This window comes from Manis pentadactyla, chromosome 11 (assembly GCF_030020395.1).
Source record: "Manis pentadactyla isolate mManPen7 chromosome 11, mManPen7.hap1, whole genome shotgun sequence".
NCBI lineage: Eukaryota > Metazoa > Chordata > Mammalia > Pholidota > Manidae > Manis > Manis pentadactyla.
The window spans coordinates 75,798,481-75,815,870 of record NC_080029.1 but is presented as its reverse complement, the minus strand read 5'-3'; the positions used below and the strand labels follow the sequence as shown (position 1 = coordinate 75,815,870).

The following is a 17,390-nucleotide window of genomic DNA, read 5'->3' as shown; positions in this document are numbered from 1 at the left end:
TTCTGCAATGATTTCTGTGCGAGGAAGCTAGAACACTAACCAAATTCCATAATAATATAATAAAATATACAAGTAACAAGTTTCAACAAATTACAGCAACGCTCAAGCCTGAGGAGATCCTTTGCCACCAAGTGGTCATCCTGGATGTATTCAAACCAGTTTTACTCAAGTGAGTTAACCAAAAGAACCATGGGTGGGCCTTAAACAATATCCACCTTCTCCAGCCTCCAGCAGAAAGTCTTACAGACACACAGGCCTATCTTGTTGCTTTGTCTCTGGCTTCTGCTTCATTTTCAGTGGCCAGAACCACTGCTCCAGTCTCAGTTGTTGCCACAGCTCCAGTAAGAGTCTATTTGACTTTCCATCCAATTTCTGTCTGCTCCTGCCTTTATCAAATCAACCCACATCTGTGTCCTTGGAACCTTCACGGGGCCCTTTAAATTATTCCTTTGAATGGCAGATCTTATTTCCTTTTGTGCTTTCATTGCTTGAGCCTAAGGATAGAAGCAGAGCATAGAGAGCTCCACAACCTGGGGAGGGGGCTGCACCTCTCCTGGAGGGATCTTTGGTTGCCGAATCTTTTCCTTCGGCCTTTCCACTAGCTTTCAACCAGGTGGAGTTTCAACTAAGGAGGAGCTGATGCCTCAGGCACTAGCAGGGCCTCCACCTCCCTCCTGTTTGCCAAACCTCCAGTCCATTTCTGGGGCTGACAGCTCCACTACATCCTTCACCTGCCCCACAGCACCTGGCAGCCTGTGTGTGCTCTTGTGCTGCTTCTCGTGCCACTGATTCTCATGCCGCTGCTCCTTCTCGTGCTGCTTCCTCTTGGGTTACCATGACATCCTTTACCATTTCCACAGCACCTTGTAGTGATGCCATTTTAGCGACCAACAAATTTCTTAGCTCCTCAGTGGCACCTGTCAGCTCATTGTGCTGCCTCTTGTGCTTCCTGCAGGAGGGCGTCTTTCTCCCTTACAGCCTTTCTCAATATTGTGAGAAGAAAACTCCCCACCATTCCCACAGCCTCACGGCACTCTGTTTCTCTAAGGAATTCCCTATTTTGCTGAGAGCTAACTTTACTACTTCAGGTGTTGCCGCCACCCCTTCCCAGTCTTGGAGTAGGGCCCAGTCCTCTTGGAAGCAAGCCACATCGGACCACACATCCACTGGGGGACACTCAAATGTCTCCCCATCCATAGGGGCAGCCCACTGAAACACTCCTCCCATGAGGGCAGTCTGTTCTTTTCCTTGGTCAACAATGAATCCTGCCAACTATGCCACTTGTCTTGCCAATGGGTTTCAGCACTGGGCAAGTTCACTATGGATTCAAATGAGACCAAGGGATGACAGTGAACATTCTTGTGGGTGAAAGGGTTTATACCCAACTTTATTTCCATGGTGGCAGGTCAAGCACTAGAACCCCATCCACTCAGAGCAAGTCTGCGTGCAGCAAGCTGGTCTCTGCCCCTGGGCCTCTCTGCACCCACAGCCATCTCAGTCACTGTCCTTGGCACTGCCACCACTCCAGTCTCTGCTTTCCTGCAGCTGTGCAGCCATGCCACCGTGTCACCCAGAGCACTGTGCAGAGCTCTTTATATAGAGTCAATAGCAATGTATTGCCCACACGTGTGTAGTGAGCCAGCCGACCAGGGCCAAGTGAAAATCTTGGCCATAGGAACTTTCACTTTATTCACAAGCATTTTCCATGATGTGAGGTTCTGGGATTTTTCATAAAGAAATATGTTTATTCTTGGTGGACAAAAGGGTTTCAGGGCCATTTTGTTGGGGAAGAGGGTATACTCCATGGGGGCAGCAGGATGGTTCCACAGAGGCCAGGCACAGTCTCCCAACCTGGCCTAAGAGGCTATCTGAGGCCCGAAGGCCAAAGAGCTGCAAAGGCAAGAGGAAGTGGCCAAGCTGAGGCAGCTTGGAAAATCTTCCGAAATTGCATTACCCAGGTCGTGTGATCTGGCCACAGACCCTCAGTTTCCTCAGGCCTCTGCCTGCTGGGGGGAATTCCCAAGATCATATCCAGCCTCAGGCTTGGTGGCAGGCCCTTTACACCAGCCCTCATGATCAGCTTCTTCCAGGCCTGGGGCAGGTCAGAGCGGAAAGAAAAGGGCTGTCCCTTAGCCAATTAAGAGCAGCCTACTTCCAGCCAAACAGGGATCTCACCCCAACTCCCAGGAAAGGCAGGTTGGTCAGACTGGAGGGGCACAATAAGATGGCATTGTTTCCTCTCTCCTTAGAAACTGCTGCCCCAGACAGGGTTCCTAGGCTGTTGACCCACCCTTCCTCCAAAACCAGCCTGGAAGGAGGAATCGCTCAGTTGCTGAGTCAGCTCAGCTTGGGAGGAGCGACCCTCCTACCCCGCCTCCTTGCCTTCCTGCTTCAGCCCAGCCCTCCCTGGGCTTCAGCCTAGGCCCCCTCCACAGCCTGTGTCCAAGAGCCCTGGCCCCACCTAGGTCAGTCTTTCTCTCCAGCTGCTATTCAGGACTGGTTGGTTATAATTGCTTTGGCACAAGGGGTACCCCACCTTCCTGCCAGCCAGAAAACCTGACCCTATGCCTGCTGGCCTCCTGCGCTTGGCCTCCTGCTCCTCTCCTGCCAACAGCTGTTTGACAGCCTGTATGTCTCAGTAGAGTTGGACACTACCCTCCCTCCACCCTCATCAGAGGGGATGGGGACCCTGAGGAACTGCCACAGAGAAGTCGGGGCGTCTGGGGGTAATATGCCCACGCATGTTGCAAGGAGCTCAAAGATGAGCTCACGGCCCCTTTGAGTTTTTGTGGCCCACATCTGGAGGCAATTACAGATGTTCTCCAGTGGGAGTTCTGCAAAACACAGCTGGAGCCAGTGGCGGAGCCTGAGGAGAGGGGACTGCCAGAGGGAAGAGGAGAGGGAGCTTAGGGCTCCCGCGGCTGGAGTGCGGTTTCTCCATCACGAGGAAATTGTTTGGCCCTGATTCTGGAATCACAAGATACTCTCTGAAGCCAACGGGGAGAAATGGGAATGGAGGACCAGAGACAAAGGGGGAAGAGGTGGAAGAGGCTTCACAAGCAAGGAGAATTTCAGGGTGAGACTGCAAGGTCCCGTGCTTCTGACGTGCTGGGGCCTGAGGGATCCAGCCCAATGAGGCTGCCTGGCCGCCCTGGGAGATGCCTCCATGATGGACTGGGTCAGGCTGGGTGAAGAGGGAGCAGAGGGCCCGGTGGCTGCTGAGAGACCTGTGAACACTGCTTTTACTGGCCCTACCCCACTTTGTCCATTGGGCCTGACCCAGTTTTTCTGGTTCCAAGTTCCTTTATTCGAAAGCAGCACATGTGAGTTAGAGCAGCCGGGAGGAAGCCAAGGGGAATCTGTGAAGAGGTTTGAGCAGAACCCAGGGAAGTGGGCTCTAAGGAGACTGCACTGGGCGCAAGCACTGAGGAGCAGCGGCTCTGCCCACTGCTGCACCCCACGTTTGGAGAGGGGAGCCATGCGCTCTGTTGTCATCACTCCCCTTCTCCAGGGCTCCTGCCACCAGCTGGGCCCAGGCCCCCAAAGCCAGTAAGGCTGCCTTCCAGGCGCTGGGTCAGCGGTGTGGGGAGGGAAGAGCTAAGAGGAGACGGATCTTAGAATCTCAGAGGATCTCCAAAGGAGAGAGGATACACACACACACTCCGCCAGCTCTGCCAATCCTCCACTTTCCCTCCCCCGGGGCCGCTTCTCCCAACCTGTCAGGTTTCCCAGTTCTCTCTTTCTCCTCTGTATTACCAGTTCCCTTTCCAGATAAGACACCAACATTTGCTGGGGTCCTCACTACACCCAATGCCATAGGCACTAATATTGCCCCCATTTTACAGATTTGGAAACTGAGGCCCAGATAAGACTTGCTAAAGGCCACAGCTCATTAGTCTAAAGTTAAAACCCAGGTCCATCTGATTTTTTTTCTGTACAGATTCTGATCATGTCTCTTGTGTGTCTCTTCCAGGGCGCATGTAGCTGGGTGTCTGCATGGAGCGGGTGAGGGAGATAGGGGATTTTTCGGCATGCGTGTGCTTGCCTATTATGCCTATTGTGCCTATCATGCCTGTGGCAGCACCAGCATGGAGACAGGCATGCAGGGGGACAAGGGCTTTTCTCAGAGATTCCCCTTTGCCAGTAGGCACCCCCGTTCTTGGGACGGGAACAGCTGCTCTAAGGTAAAGAAGGAAGCAGCAGGACTCAGAAGGCAGAGGGACTGAGCACAACAATGGCAGCTGCTAGGGGAGGGATGGAGGTGGTTGGCTAAGGCAAGGGCTTAGTGGGGCAGGCAAGGCTTTCCAGGGGTGGTACCCATTCCCTAAGGCCCCAAGGAAACCCTAGTCAAGGCTGCTCTGTCCTGCAGTCCCTGTATCCACTTCCTAGCCATCCCCCATATCTGAGTTCATTTCCTTTAGGAGACCAATTCCTGCATACCTAGTCGACAGGTTTCTGCCTTCATCCTCCAGACAGTCTTGGGAGACTGGGGAGACCCAGAGGCAGCTTTCAAGGGGGCTGGACAGCCAGGTCCTGGAAAGGAGGCAGGCCTGACTGGCCAGAAGCCACCTTCCAATGAGCTCACACACATACTTTCCACCCTGGCCCAGGACCAATGGCTGAGTGCCTTCCAGGCCAGCCTTTGCCAGCCAGGCCCAGCCCCCTCTGTCCTCCCCTGTCCCTCACCAGTCCTGGACCCAAGGGTTCCACAACAGAATCCAGTACCCCAGGCCACAGCTGTCATCACACCCCAAAGGAACAACTTCCTCTGCCTCCATGCTGAGGACAGGTGGCCCAGGCTCCCTTATTCCTCCAATGGACCCTTCTCTGCTTACAGGAGGAAGAGACTAGCTTCCTGCCTCAAAAACCCACACCTGGGTAGGGAGGGACAGTAGAGGGGACAGAAGAGGTGTCCACAATGTAGTGAATTAGTGGAAGGACTTCCTTTGAGGGCCTGAAGTAGCTCACTGACTCAGGGACCAGGCCAGGTCTGAGAGCTGCCTCACCATGGGTCACATCCTGCTCACTCACTTGATTTCCCCCTAGGGGCACTTCCCTGATTTGGGGCAGGATGGGGTCTGGGTGGGGCAAGGCTAGACTGACCACAGGGTAGGGGAAAGACGGGTGCCTCCAAAGGCATAGTGAATTCATACATATCTGACAGGCTTCAGCTCATTTTGATCCAGCCTGTGGTCAGAGACGTCACTCTTCACCCAGCTTCCAGAGACATGTAGCATCAGACCAGAAAGCAAAATCAACTCCCAAAAATATTCCCCTTGGCCACTCAGTGCCTGGCTGTGTTAGGCGCATAGCTACCCTAACCAAATATCCTGGATCCAATAATATGTTCCTGAGGTTCTGTTATAATCAGTATACTCAGACAGGATAGACAATTCATCCCACTTTGGAATCCAAAAATATGGCTATTGCAAGTAGATCACACAGCTGGCCATTGTCCTCCAAGGCATTAACGGTATAGCTCTGTCAAGGCATGATGATGATTCATAATACTGACTCCATCACAGTCACCGAAGGAGCACATTCTGTCTTCACTTCCTTTATGAAAGAGTAGGCTTAGTGCTAGACACACAGGAGTCCTTTAAAAGTTCATTGAATTGCCAGTGAGAGCTGTGGTATACACAAGTAAGCAGCTATAGTTGTGAATATCTAAGTATCATATACATATGTACATAAGTATTATATATGTATAAGTATTCTGTGTGTGTGTATATCTATATATATATGGTAAAAAGTCATTGAGCTGTATACTAATGCTTAGTACAGCTTATGAATTTTACTATGTATTTCACCTCAATCTTTAAAAGATCAAAAAAATGAAAAAAAAAAAGATAGAGGTTAAGAGGTTCATAACTCCAGAACAACTGCTTGGTCCCTACAGGCCTCCTCTTTCTGTGACAATTGTCCCCCACAGCCCGCCGTTAATCTGGAAGTGGTTGGTATTGGATTGTGTTGGCCCAGCTCTTCTGGAAATACCAACCCTCCAGACTGCACCCCCAGCCCAGCCTTTACCTGGACCCTGATCGGGGGTGCCCCACAGGGAGGTCTCTCTTCCCTATACCCCTCTAAGCTCCATGCCAGTTGTCCCCAAAGTCTCTCCTCTTGGCCCATGCTTCAGAGGTCTCCTCCACCCCATGCCTGCACAAAACTGCATATAAATTCTGGGTGGAGAAAAACTGGAGAAGAGGTCCTGAGAAACACCAACCCCACTCTCTCCCGCTGGCCGCCACCCACTCTGCAGCAGAGGCAGCTGGGCAGGGTTTGCAGGATGGTAGCACCCCCTTGTGCTGGCCATTGGCACTGCAAACCAGGCCCTAAGAACTGAGGGTAGGAACAAAGCGAGCCCCCTAGAGCCACGATACCACCAACCTGTCCCTTCTCCCTTTCCACTTTCATGTTTCCACCCAGGACACCTGTACTTAAAAGGGTGGGACTATGGGCGCGACAGGATGACAAGCCTTAGTCTTCCAGCTGCAGAGAGGGAAAAAGTTCGTTTCCGTCGGCTGTCCCTGTGCGGGGGTTGGTGGGCAGCCTTCAAATAACTCTGGGAAGGAAGAGAGAGTGAGGAGGATGTAGGACAAAGGGCTCGCTGGAGGAAGAACGGGAGGCCCTTCAGCTCCCGCTCCTCAGAGTGCCTCGGAGTTGCCACACTGCCCCCCTGTGGACGCCTCAGACATTGATCACTCCAGGATACTTGTCCTCTGAGATCCAGGGGTGGGGCGTGGGATCCAGGTGGGTCTGCACTTCTGGACCTCAGGATGCTATGCCAGAACTCCCTCTGGCTCATGTAAGCGGGCTTCTGTGACTCATTTATCTAAGAGTGGGACGTTCCTGCACCACTTCTCTGAGACCTTTGGAGATCACACCCAACCCTCTTGGTGGGGGCCTCTAACCTGCACCCATCCTCCTAATTTCATCCTCACCCAATGGCCAGGAGAATCCTTTAATCCCAGTCTCACATTTAAAAGGTTCTTACATTTTGTAGTTAAAAAAAAATTCCTGTAGGTATTTTGTGAATATCATTATATTATTATTTGGTTTGTGCTGAGTTTTCAATTGTTAACTGTAAACATTTAAGATACACCAAGTATTTTCAAAACCATCTTGGTGTATTTAGTTTTGTAATACACCAGACAGCCCCAAAATGGACATGGTTGGGGGTGCTCTCAAACCTCCAAGGGGTTTCCCAAATCCCGTGTCTCATTCTTTCCAAAGCAGAAGGAAACTTGCTCCCATAACCATATGGTAGGGTCTTCAATCCCCACTCCCTTCACACATAGATTTCCCCATACTGGAAGCTCTCTCCTGGATACTACTGCAGTCTTGAACGATTTTCCCCTTTTCTTTCAAGTCAAGGTTTTCCAAAAACTGTCTGCATTCCTTCACCAGTCATTTCTTTTAAACCCAACTTCTACATCTCTGTCCCAAAACAGAAATTTACTGAAACCTCTTCTTAAAAGGCCCTAGTTACCGCTTTCTTCCGACCTTAGGCCTTTGTTCTGCTTTCACTTTCTTTGGCCTCATACTACCACCTAACACAACTTGTTTCCAGAATCTCCTTTGCCTTTTTCTTCCAGGAAGTTAAGCCATCCTGAAGTCCACGAGTGAGACTTGTCACCAAGCCTGACCATGCCCTCAGTTTCTGTACCTTGAGTAGGGAGGTTGGTTTTCTTTATTTGCTCTGTTAATTCCAGTTTCTGCCCTTCAGACTGCACGGAATAAACAAATTCTTCACTACAGTTCTTCAAATATTTGGATTTAGTTTTCATATATTCAATACCTCACTAGGTTAAGCATTTCTGTAGGCAAAAAGCCTTTGTAATTCCATAAACAGCTTATCATATGACATGGCCTAGAGACCCCTCACTATTCCTATCACCTTCCTTTAGATTAACTCAATTTGTCAATCTTTTAAAACCCACCTTCCAGTATGCAGGATCAGACAGTGGTCAAGAACAAGGGCTCTGGGGTTACACCATCCAGGTTTGAATACAGTCTTTATGTCTTACTAGTTGGATGACCCTTAACAAGTTGTGTAACTTCCCTGAACTTCAATTTCCTCATCTTTAAAATGGGGCTAATAATTCAAAGGGTAATTGGGTGGATTAAAAGGTATAATCTATGTTATGCGTATGATTGGCAGTCACTCATTGTTTAATTCATTCAACAAAATACATGAGTGTCTACTTTGTGCCATATATTTTTTTGGCCCTGGAAATACACCAGTAAACAAATAGATTTCTGACTCCATGGAACTTACATTCTTACTAGAGGAGCAGGCAGTAAACATGATGATGAGTAAAATACATAGTATGTTAAATAGTGATAAGAATTTTCCAAATTTTTAAGTTCTGCATCCTTTTTCATTAATATTAATACCTTTAAATCATTTCTCGCCTCCTGCACTTTACTATGAGCATTCAAGAGACACCAGGTTGCTTCTTCAACACTTTGCTTAGAAATTTCCTCAGCCAAATATCCAATTTCATTGCTCACAAATTCTACCTTCCACGAAACACTAGGACACAAACACAATTCAACCAAGCTCTTCGCCACTTTCTATCAAGAATCTCCTTTTCTACATGTTCCTCATTTCCTCATCTAAGACCTCGTCAGAATGGCCTATATGGTTCATATTTCTACCAGCATTCTGTTCACTATCACTTAGGTATTCTCCAGGAGGCCTGAGGTCTCTCGACAGCTTCCCTCTCTTCAGTGCCCTTACCAGAATCGCTCTTAAGTCTGGTCCCAGCAATGTCAACTGTCTCCATCAGGCACCGCCAAACTCTTCCAGTGTCTACCCAGTTCTAAAGCCACTCTAGCTTTTTTAGGTTTTGTTACAGTAGCACTGCCACTTTTCCATACCAGGTATCTGTCTTAGTCCACTTGGGCTGCTATAACAAAACACCACCAACTGGGCAGCTTGTAAACAACAGAAATTTATTGCTCACAGCTCTGGAGGCTGAGAAGCCCAAGATCAAGGTGCCAGCCTGGTCACCTTCTGGTATGTGCCATCCTCCTTGTTCACAGCCAGCACCTCGTGTCCTGCATGGCTGAAAGGGCGAGAGATCTCTCTGAAGCCTCTTTTTTAAGGCTCTAGTCCCCATCTGAGGGCTCTAACTCATGACCTAAGCATCTCCCAAAAGCCGACCTCCTAATACTACCATCTTAGGGGTTGGGAAATCAACATACAAATTTGGAGGGAACACAGCCATTCAGACAGCACCTTGGATTCTGCACATGCTAGTAGTTTAATCTTGAGCAAATTATCTGACCTATCTATGACTCAGTATCCTCAATTATCAAAGGAGGACAAAAATATCACCTACTTCCTAGAGGTGTGGTGAAGATTAAATAAGATAATACATGTGAAGTGCTTAGAATAGTGCCTAGCATATGGTGGGCACTCTATGTATTCTGTAAGTTAGCTATTATCATTTTGAAAACCAAACATCTGCCCATTTTCCACTATTTTTCTTAATTCCTCAAAGATTTCCAAGAACATCTCTACAGGCCTATTCCTAAATGAACTTGATGATCTAGGACATATAGGGCTAGACACTTAAACACACTAAACTTACTAAAGCTTAAACTTGTTAAAAGCACATAGGCCCTCTTTAATTTCTTCCTATTCTTTTTTGGCTTGAATTCACTCTTAAGTATTAACCCCAGTGTCTAGCACAGTGCCTTGCACTTGAAGGACACTCTATTAAATATTTACAGAGCAAAAATTTGTTCTACCCTGGTGCCGTTTCTTTCTGATGATGATGACTGCTCCCAACAGCCTAGATCTTGGTTTTATTTTTTGCAAGTTTCAGTTTATGCAGCATCCCAGACCATGGGCCCTCCTTCTCCTCCTCTTTTCCCCACCCCTAACTCTTCCCATCTCATCACCCACTTTCTGCTTCCTAATTCCCCCACTCCCCCACGTGTCCACTCTGCCAGGTACTCCCTATGGCTGTCTCCCCTTTTTAAAAAGGTGCCAGCTTTTCTTTCCAACTAGACTGTCAGCTCCTTGAAGCTAAAATGAAGTCTTGAAGAGTTCCAGGCACGCACCAAATACTCAGCATAGAGAACACAGGCAGCACTGAACTAAAAACTCCACGATTATTTTTCGGACTTAATAATTTTTAATTTCTCCAACCACTCTGCCCTGTTTCCTTTTGCTCAACATCTTCCTCCCACATTGAGGGTTCTATTCACCCCTCATAAATCCCAAGGGCCACAGTACGGAGCACAGAGAGGCCACCACATTGAGGTCCCTTGGCATGGGACCAAGATTCAAGTGGAAGAAGCATCTTTTTATGGCCAACGTTATGAATCCAGGCTCTGTTGATGTCTCAGTTTTGAACACAGAAAAATTGATGTCAACAACAAATGTCATGAATAGAAAACTGTTTCATATCATTTGTAGAAAGGAGAGAGCAGTAAGGATTCAAATATATACTCTGTCCAAAGCCAGATGGCCTAGGTTCAAATCCTGTTCTAGCATTATCTAGATCCATGATCTTGGGCAAAATACTTACCCTCTTGGTGCCAGAGTTGCCTCATCTGTAAACTGGAAGGAACAATAGTATCTATCTCACAAGACTGTGGAGAGGGATTAAAAGAGTGAATACCTGACAAGTGCTTAGATCTGTGCCTGAAATGTCAGAAAAGCTCAAAAAGCATTTGGTATTGTTATTGTTGATTAATACTACCTGTCAGTGCCACAGGATATTGGTAACCCCAAGCCAATATAAACATCTCCTGTGACTAATAATAAAAACTGTTAGCAGGTATGGAGTGTACCACTTCCTAGATGTTCAACTTTCACGTCTCCCTAAATGTTGACCACATACTTAAGAAGGAGTTGCACTATTACTAACGCCATTTTAAAATTGAGAAGCACAGAGAGGTTAAGTAATTGTCTCAAGGTCACATAGTCAGCAAGTGTCCAAGGTATATTTGATTCGTTTATTTACCATTTACTGAGTTCTTACTGTGTCTCGGCAGGAGAAAAGCCCAGTGAGTACAAAGATAAACAGTGTAGGCCCCAACCTCCAGGAAGTTTCAGTTGCGAGAGAAAGGGCGGGGCAGAAAAGAGGAGTAAACAAATAGTTCTAACAGCGTGTGGTAATTGCTGTAAGAGAGGCTCACAACAAAAAGTGCCACCGGATCTCAGACACTGAGACAAGAAAAGTACTAAGAATTTAAGGGTACAAAAGAAAGATATGACGGTTACGGGAGAAGTAGTGCCCGGTAACAACCGTGCTACAGCGAAAGGACTAACCAAAGCAGAGTTAAACGCGAAGGTTACGCACCGCGCCAGGCCCCAGCTGACAAGTCGTGGCAGGGTTGGAAAGGGGTTAAGGCGGGTGGGCGGGGCGAGCGTTGATTGGCAGGGGTGGGGCCAGGCTTGTCCTCCGCCCCCTCCCTCCGCCCGGGTTCCTCCAACCCCAGGGCAGGCGGGGGTACCTCCCGGGCGCGGGCCGGGGAGCTGAGACGGGCCGTCAGGTTCCCCTCCCCCGCTCCCCTGCCGCGTTCTGCCGGCTGGACGCGCTGGAGAAGTTGAGCAGCGCCAGGGCCGGCCCCGAGGGCTGACAGTCGGCAAAGTTTGGCCCGAAGAGGAAGTGGCCTCAAGCCCCGGCAGGTGGCAGCCAGGCCTGGACAGGGGCCCTCGCGGCCTGCGGGCGGGCTCCCTGCGAGGGCGCGCCCCAGAGCCAGGCCTCGAGCCGACTCCCAGAGCTTCGGGAGCCGGCATCGGGAAGACTGCGCGGCAGCGGCCGGGGAAAACAACTCCGAAGTTGGCGAGAGGCACCGCCCCTGCGCCCCGGCTGCCGCCGCCTCTCCCACCCCAGCCCTGGCATCCAGAGCACCGGTCGAGGAGACCGGGCCATGGAGCCCCCTCGGGGAGGCGGCTCTGGGAGCCTGGACGCCCGGAGCGGCACCGCCTCCTCACGGAATAGACGGCATAAACTCTGGGACTCTTCCTGCACCTCCAGACTGCTCAGGATGCTGCCGACCATCCTCCTCCTCCTCCTTCTGGGTAAGAAACCGAAACGGGACTACTCACCCAACACCCCACCCCCAAGGCTGTCACCCAGCCCAGGCGCCCTAGCTCCCTTCCTGCGCGGCCCCTCACCCTACCTGCCCAAGCCCCCCAGTCCCTGCTGCCGCACATGGCGCTGCCCGCCCAAACCGCGGGCAGGCTCCAGCCGCTCCCCTCGGCCCTCATCCTCTCTCTGACTTCCCTAGATCACCGTACCCACCCTACAGGTCGTGCTGCCGCACTTTTCCTGGAGGTCACTCGCCGCAGCCTCCCCAGCTTCACCACCCCTTCCCATAACTACCCGGAAGTCCCAGATGGCTCCCTTCTTGAGTTGCTCAGGTGAAGAAAACTCAAGGGTGACTCACTCTCCTGTGCTTTTCTCCCTCTTCCTCTAGGAGGCGCTCTGGCCCATCCAGACCGGATCATTTTCCCAAATGTGGGTGAGCAGAGGGTGCCCTGAGCCGGGTAGGGGGGGCCGGGCTTGGTAACGAGGGGAGACCCCAGACGTTTCTCTCTCTTCCCTGAATTCCTCTGGTACCTACCATAGTTTCAGGTGGAGATCATCCACACTCTACAGATGGAGAATCTGAGACCCAGTGTGAGCCCTTATCTGGTAGTTAGGTACTGTTTTGTTTTTGCCAAATATCCATGCTTGATCTCCCGAGCCGAGATAGTATTTCCTGCTCTTCCTGGCCTAGTGGCTGGCATAAAGCAGACCTCAAATTGTTTGTGGTGTTGATACTTAAGGTAAAGCTATGATAATGTGGGGAGGAGGGGGCAGACTGAGGATTTTGACTCCAGAGTGTGTGTGGTTGGAGACTGGGAGTTTCTCTGCTCCTTCTCGAAGAGCCCAGGGCCTTGAACACCTCAAGCCTGAGGAGGAATGGGACAGTAACAGGCTCTTGACCAGTGTCCCTACCTTCCTCTGTTTCCAGCCTGTGAGGATCCCCCAGCAGTGCTGTTGGAAGTGCAGGGTACCTTACAGAGGCCCATAGGACGGGAAAGCCGCATCTCCCCTGCCAACTGCACCTGGCTCATCCTGGGCAGCAAGGAGCAGACTGTAACGATCAGGTGAGAAGCACAAGACACTGTTCCCTTCTCCCTAACCCATGTAGAAACCTTCAGAGATCACGGCTTGGCTCCATGGAATTCCATCCCTGTCAATAGGAGGAAGAGTAGAATTTGATTTGGCCTAGTCTGCGCTAAAAGCCTGACTTGTTCCGGGCCAGACACGGTGAATACGGTGCCTCGCAGCTGGGCTTGGGTTGGATGCCTAGCTTGGGTCTTGGTCATGTCGGAAGGACCACAGTCACTCTAGATACAATAGCCCAATAGTCCTTGACCTCCGATGTGGCAGCTCTGAAGAGTCCTTCAATCCATTGCTCATCCTTTTCCGGTATTCAGAGTTATTCCATAATCAGCTTAGAACCGTCCTCTGCATCCCCAAATCTCTTAAACAGTCCAAGTCTCCCCCAGCTCCTCTGACCTTGAGCCATCAGGTTTGCCATGCTAAATACCAGCCTATTTGTTCACCCAGTTTACTTCCTGTGAATTTACCCAGAAAAGGGCAGGTGAAAAGAAAAGGGCAATCTGGGGAGAGGCTGCTGGCCAGAGGGATCAGAATGCCATGGTGATCTCAGGTCTCACCACTGGGAGGGGCTGGTGAGTTCTGGTCCCCCAAACTGTGTGGTAATTGCCAGTTAATGCTAGCACTATACGTGGGTGACAGTGCTACAGCAACTGGAAAGTGACCCATCTGTTCTTTTTTTTTAATTTAATTTAATTTTTCATTTATTTATTTTTTTGGTGTCATTAATATACAATTACATGAGCAACATTATGGTTACTAGACTCCCCCCATTATCAAGTCCCCACCACATACCCCATTACAGTCACTGTCCATCAGTGTAGTAAGATGCTATAGACCCATCTGTTCTTAACACAGTCCCAGAAGACAAGTTGGTTTTTCCAAGGGGCTCTAGCATGTATCCCATGGTCTCTCAGTGTCACAGTCCTCTGTTAAGACTGTTGCCATTGCTACAAAGGAATTTGGCTGAGTTTTCATTTGGGTATTTATTTGGCTTGTAGATAGGCAGGTGTTTTTGCTTCTCAGGGTAGAGACTGACAGCACTGTGGGAGGAAGAAAACAGCAGTGGTCAAGAGTATCTCATGTTCTGCTTTCCTCCACCCATGTAGGTTCCAAAAACTGCACCTGGCCTGTGGCTCAGAGCGCTTAATCCTGGGCTCCCCACTCCAGCCACAGATCTCCTTGTGCCAGGCCCCTGCCAGCCCTCTGCAGTTGCCTGGAGGCAACGTCACCATCACCTACAGCTATGCTGGGGCCAGAGCACCCATGGGCCAGGGCTTCCTGCTCTCCTACAGCCAAGGTGGGCTGTCCCAAGATGTCCATGGGGCTGTTAGCACAGGCAGTAGAGGCCCCAGGGAGGAGGGGAGCTCCCACCAGCTCTGGTGCTTCACAGCCCCTCTCCGTGGTGCCTCTGCAGATTGGCTGATGTGCCTGCAGGAAGAGTTCCAGTGCCTAAACCATCGCTGTGTGTCCTTGGCCCAGCGCTGCGACGGAATCAATGCCTGTGGTGATGGCTCTGATGAGGCAGGTTGTGGCTCAGACCCCTTCCCTGACCTGACCCCAGCCCCTGTCCCCACCCCACCCTGCAATCACACCTTGCAAGACTTCTATGGGATCTTCTCCTCCCCTGGATACTCACATGTGGCCTCAGTCTCCCACCCCCAGTCCTGCCTCTGGCTGCTAGACCCCCATGACAGCCGTCGCCTGGCAGTGCGCTTCACAGCCCTGGACCTGGGCTATGGAGATGCAGTGCATGTGTATGATGGTGCTGAGGCCCCTAAGACCCCCCGGCTGCTGCGCAGTCTCACCCACTTTAGCAATGGCAAAGCTGTCACCGTGGAGACACTGTCTGGCCAAGCCATTGTGGCCTACCACACAGTTGCTTGGAGCAGTGGTCGGGGCTTCAATGCCACATACCATGTGCGGGGGTACTGCCTGCCTTGGGACCGACCCTGTGGCTTAGGCTCTGGCCTGGGGGCTAGTGAGGGCCTAGGTGAGCGCTGCTACAGTGAGGCACAGCGCTGCGATGGCTCATGGGACTGCGCCGATGGCACAGACGAGGAAGACTGCCCCACCTGCCCACCCGGACATTACCCCTGTGGGGCTGCCAGCACCCCTGGTGCCACAGCCTGCTACCTGCCTGCTGACCGCTGCAACTACCAGACCTTCTGTGCTGATGGAGCAGACGAGAGACGCTGCCGGCACTGTCAGCCTGGCAACTTCCGATGCCGAGACGAAAAGTGTGTATATGAGACATGGGTGTGCGATGGGCAGCCAGACTGTGCTGATGGCAGCGATGAATGGGACTGCTCCTATGCCCTGCCCCGCAAGGTCATTACAGCTGCAGTCATTGGCAGCCTAGTTTGCGGCTTGCTGCTGGTCATCGCCCTGGGCTGCACCTGCAAGCTGTATGCCATTCGGACCCAGGAGTACAGGTCAGTGAGAGTGCAGCTGACTGTAGACAAGTGGGGGCCCAGTGTGGGACAGTGACACAAAGCCCCAGGAGACCATGAGAGTGCCCACATTAGGGACAGGTTCCAGTGACCAGCTTATAGGTTGGCTCCTGGGGTTGTCCAGCTTCAGGGACAGGGGTGCTCCTCTGAGGGAACGACAAGTCTAGATCCTGAAAGCAATCTCAGGGAAGAAGGGGACCTCAGATGACTTTTGGGGAAGTTACAGCTCCAGTTGTCCTGGCCTGGGTGTGGAGGGAAGAAGCCTGCCAAGGCTGTGACAGGCTGCTCAGACCACCTATAACTGACGGCCCACATTCCTTCCAGTATCTTTGCCCCCCTCTCCCGGATGGAGGCTGAGATCGTACAACAGCAGGCCCCTCCCTCCTATGGGCAGCTCATTGCCCAGGGTGCCATCCCGCCTGTAGAGGACTTCCCTACAGAGAACCCGAATGATGTAAGTCACCTTCCCCAACCCTAGCACCTCCTGCTCCAGCACCGCTGTGGCCCTGCACTGTGCTCTTCCTCTTCCATGCCTCTGGCCCTCCCCACCCCTTTGACTCTGATGTCGGCCTCCTTCCCTTGCAGAACTCAGTGCTGGGCAACCTGCGTTCTCTGCTGCAGATCTTACGCCAAGATATGACTCCAGGGGGTGCTTCAGGAGCCCGTCGCCGCCAGCGGGGCCGCTCTGTGCGCCGCCTGGTGCGCCGTCTCCGCCGCTGGGGCCTGCTTCCTCGGACCAACCCCCCAGCCCGGACCCCTGAGACCAGATCCCAGGTCACACCTTCTGCTGCTCCCCTTGAGGCCCTAGATGACAGCACAGGCCCAGCCTGCGAGGGTGGAGCAGTGGGTGGGCAGGACGGGGAACAGGCACCCCCATTGCCTGTCAAGGCTCCCCTCCCGTCTGCCAGCATGTCTCCGGCCCTTCCTATTGTCCTGGAGACCCTGGGGCCACTGCCCTCAGCATCTGTGGAGCCATCACTGCTGTCTGGAGTGGTGCAGGTCCTGCGAGGCCGCCTTCTGCCCAGCCTTCGGACCCCAGGGCCACCCCGGACCCCAGCTGGACCCACAACAGTCCCGTCCCCAGAGGATGAGGATGATGTGTTGCTGGTACCACTGGCTGAGCCAGGGATCTGGGTGATCGAAGCAGAGGATGAGCCGCTGCTTGCCTAGGTGACCTGGCTTTCCTGGGGGCTGTAGTCACAGTAACAGCTAACAGCAACCCTTTAGGAAGGTCAGCTTCCCTTCCACCACTACCCTCCCTGGCCCTCCCACTGACTCTGTACCTGCTATAAAGTTAGGTGTCCCTCAGGCAGGGAGAGGGTGCACACAGAGCTCCTCTGCACATGGCCAGAGCCTCTACCTACTAGTACCCTCTCCACCACCACCACCATTTGGGTGGTTGTTTTGAAAAAGTTAAGTTTTTAAAGGCTCATAGGCCTGGACACTCCATCCTTGCCAGATCCCCACCCAAGAGTGGCCTTAAGCACCAGAATGCCAACTGGCTGGGGACATCCAGCCCCAAAGGAGAGGATTTGGGCAGGGCCTCAGGTTTTGTCAACTGTGATCCTTCCTCAAGGACCTGCCGATAAAAAGAGCACAACAAATGCATTTTTTCCCATAGCTAGGTCATTGCCCAGGAAGTCAAGGTTGAAAATAAAGGAATCAGAATGCAAGATTTTTGTAAATGAGCTGTGAGCCTGAGCCCTGCCTCTCTACCCATCTCAGTTTATGCTCACCTCACCTCACTCCTCCCATGAAGGCCTTCACTATGCTCTCCACTCCTGCTCTCTTCCTGTTGGTC

The 17,390-nt window shown here is 51.6% G+C and overlaps 1 protein-coding gene across 1 annotated transcript; it reads left to right on the top strand.

Moving 5' to 3' along the window:
- Positions 1-11,478: 11,478 nt before the first annotated feature.
- On the top strand, positions 11,479-17,262 carry LRP10 (LDL receptor related protein 10). Its single transcript, XM_036884591.2, has 7 exons — positions 11,479-12,046; positions 12,445-12,489; positions 12,985-13,120; positions 14,246-14,436; positions 14,554-15,571; positions 15,914-16,043; positions 16,175-17,262. Exons 1-7 carry the CDS (start codon positions 11,896-11,898, stop codon positions 16,757-16,759), a joined length of 2,256 nt encoding a protein of 751 aa, XP_036740486.2. The 5' UTR covers positions 11,479-11,895; the 3' UTR covers positions 16,760-17,262.
- Positions 17,263-17,390: the final 128 nt, after the last annotated feature.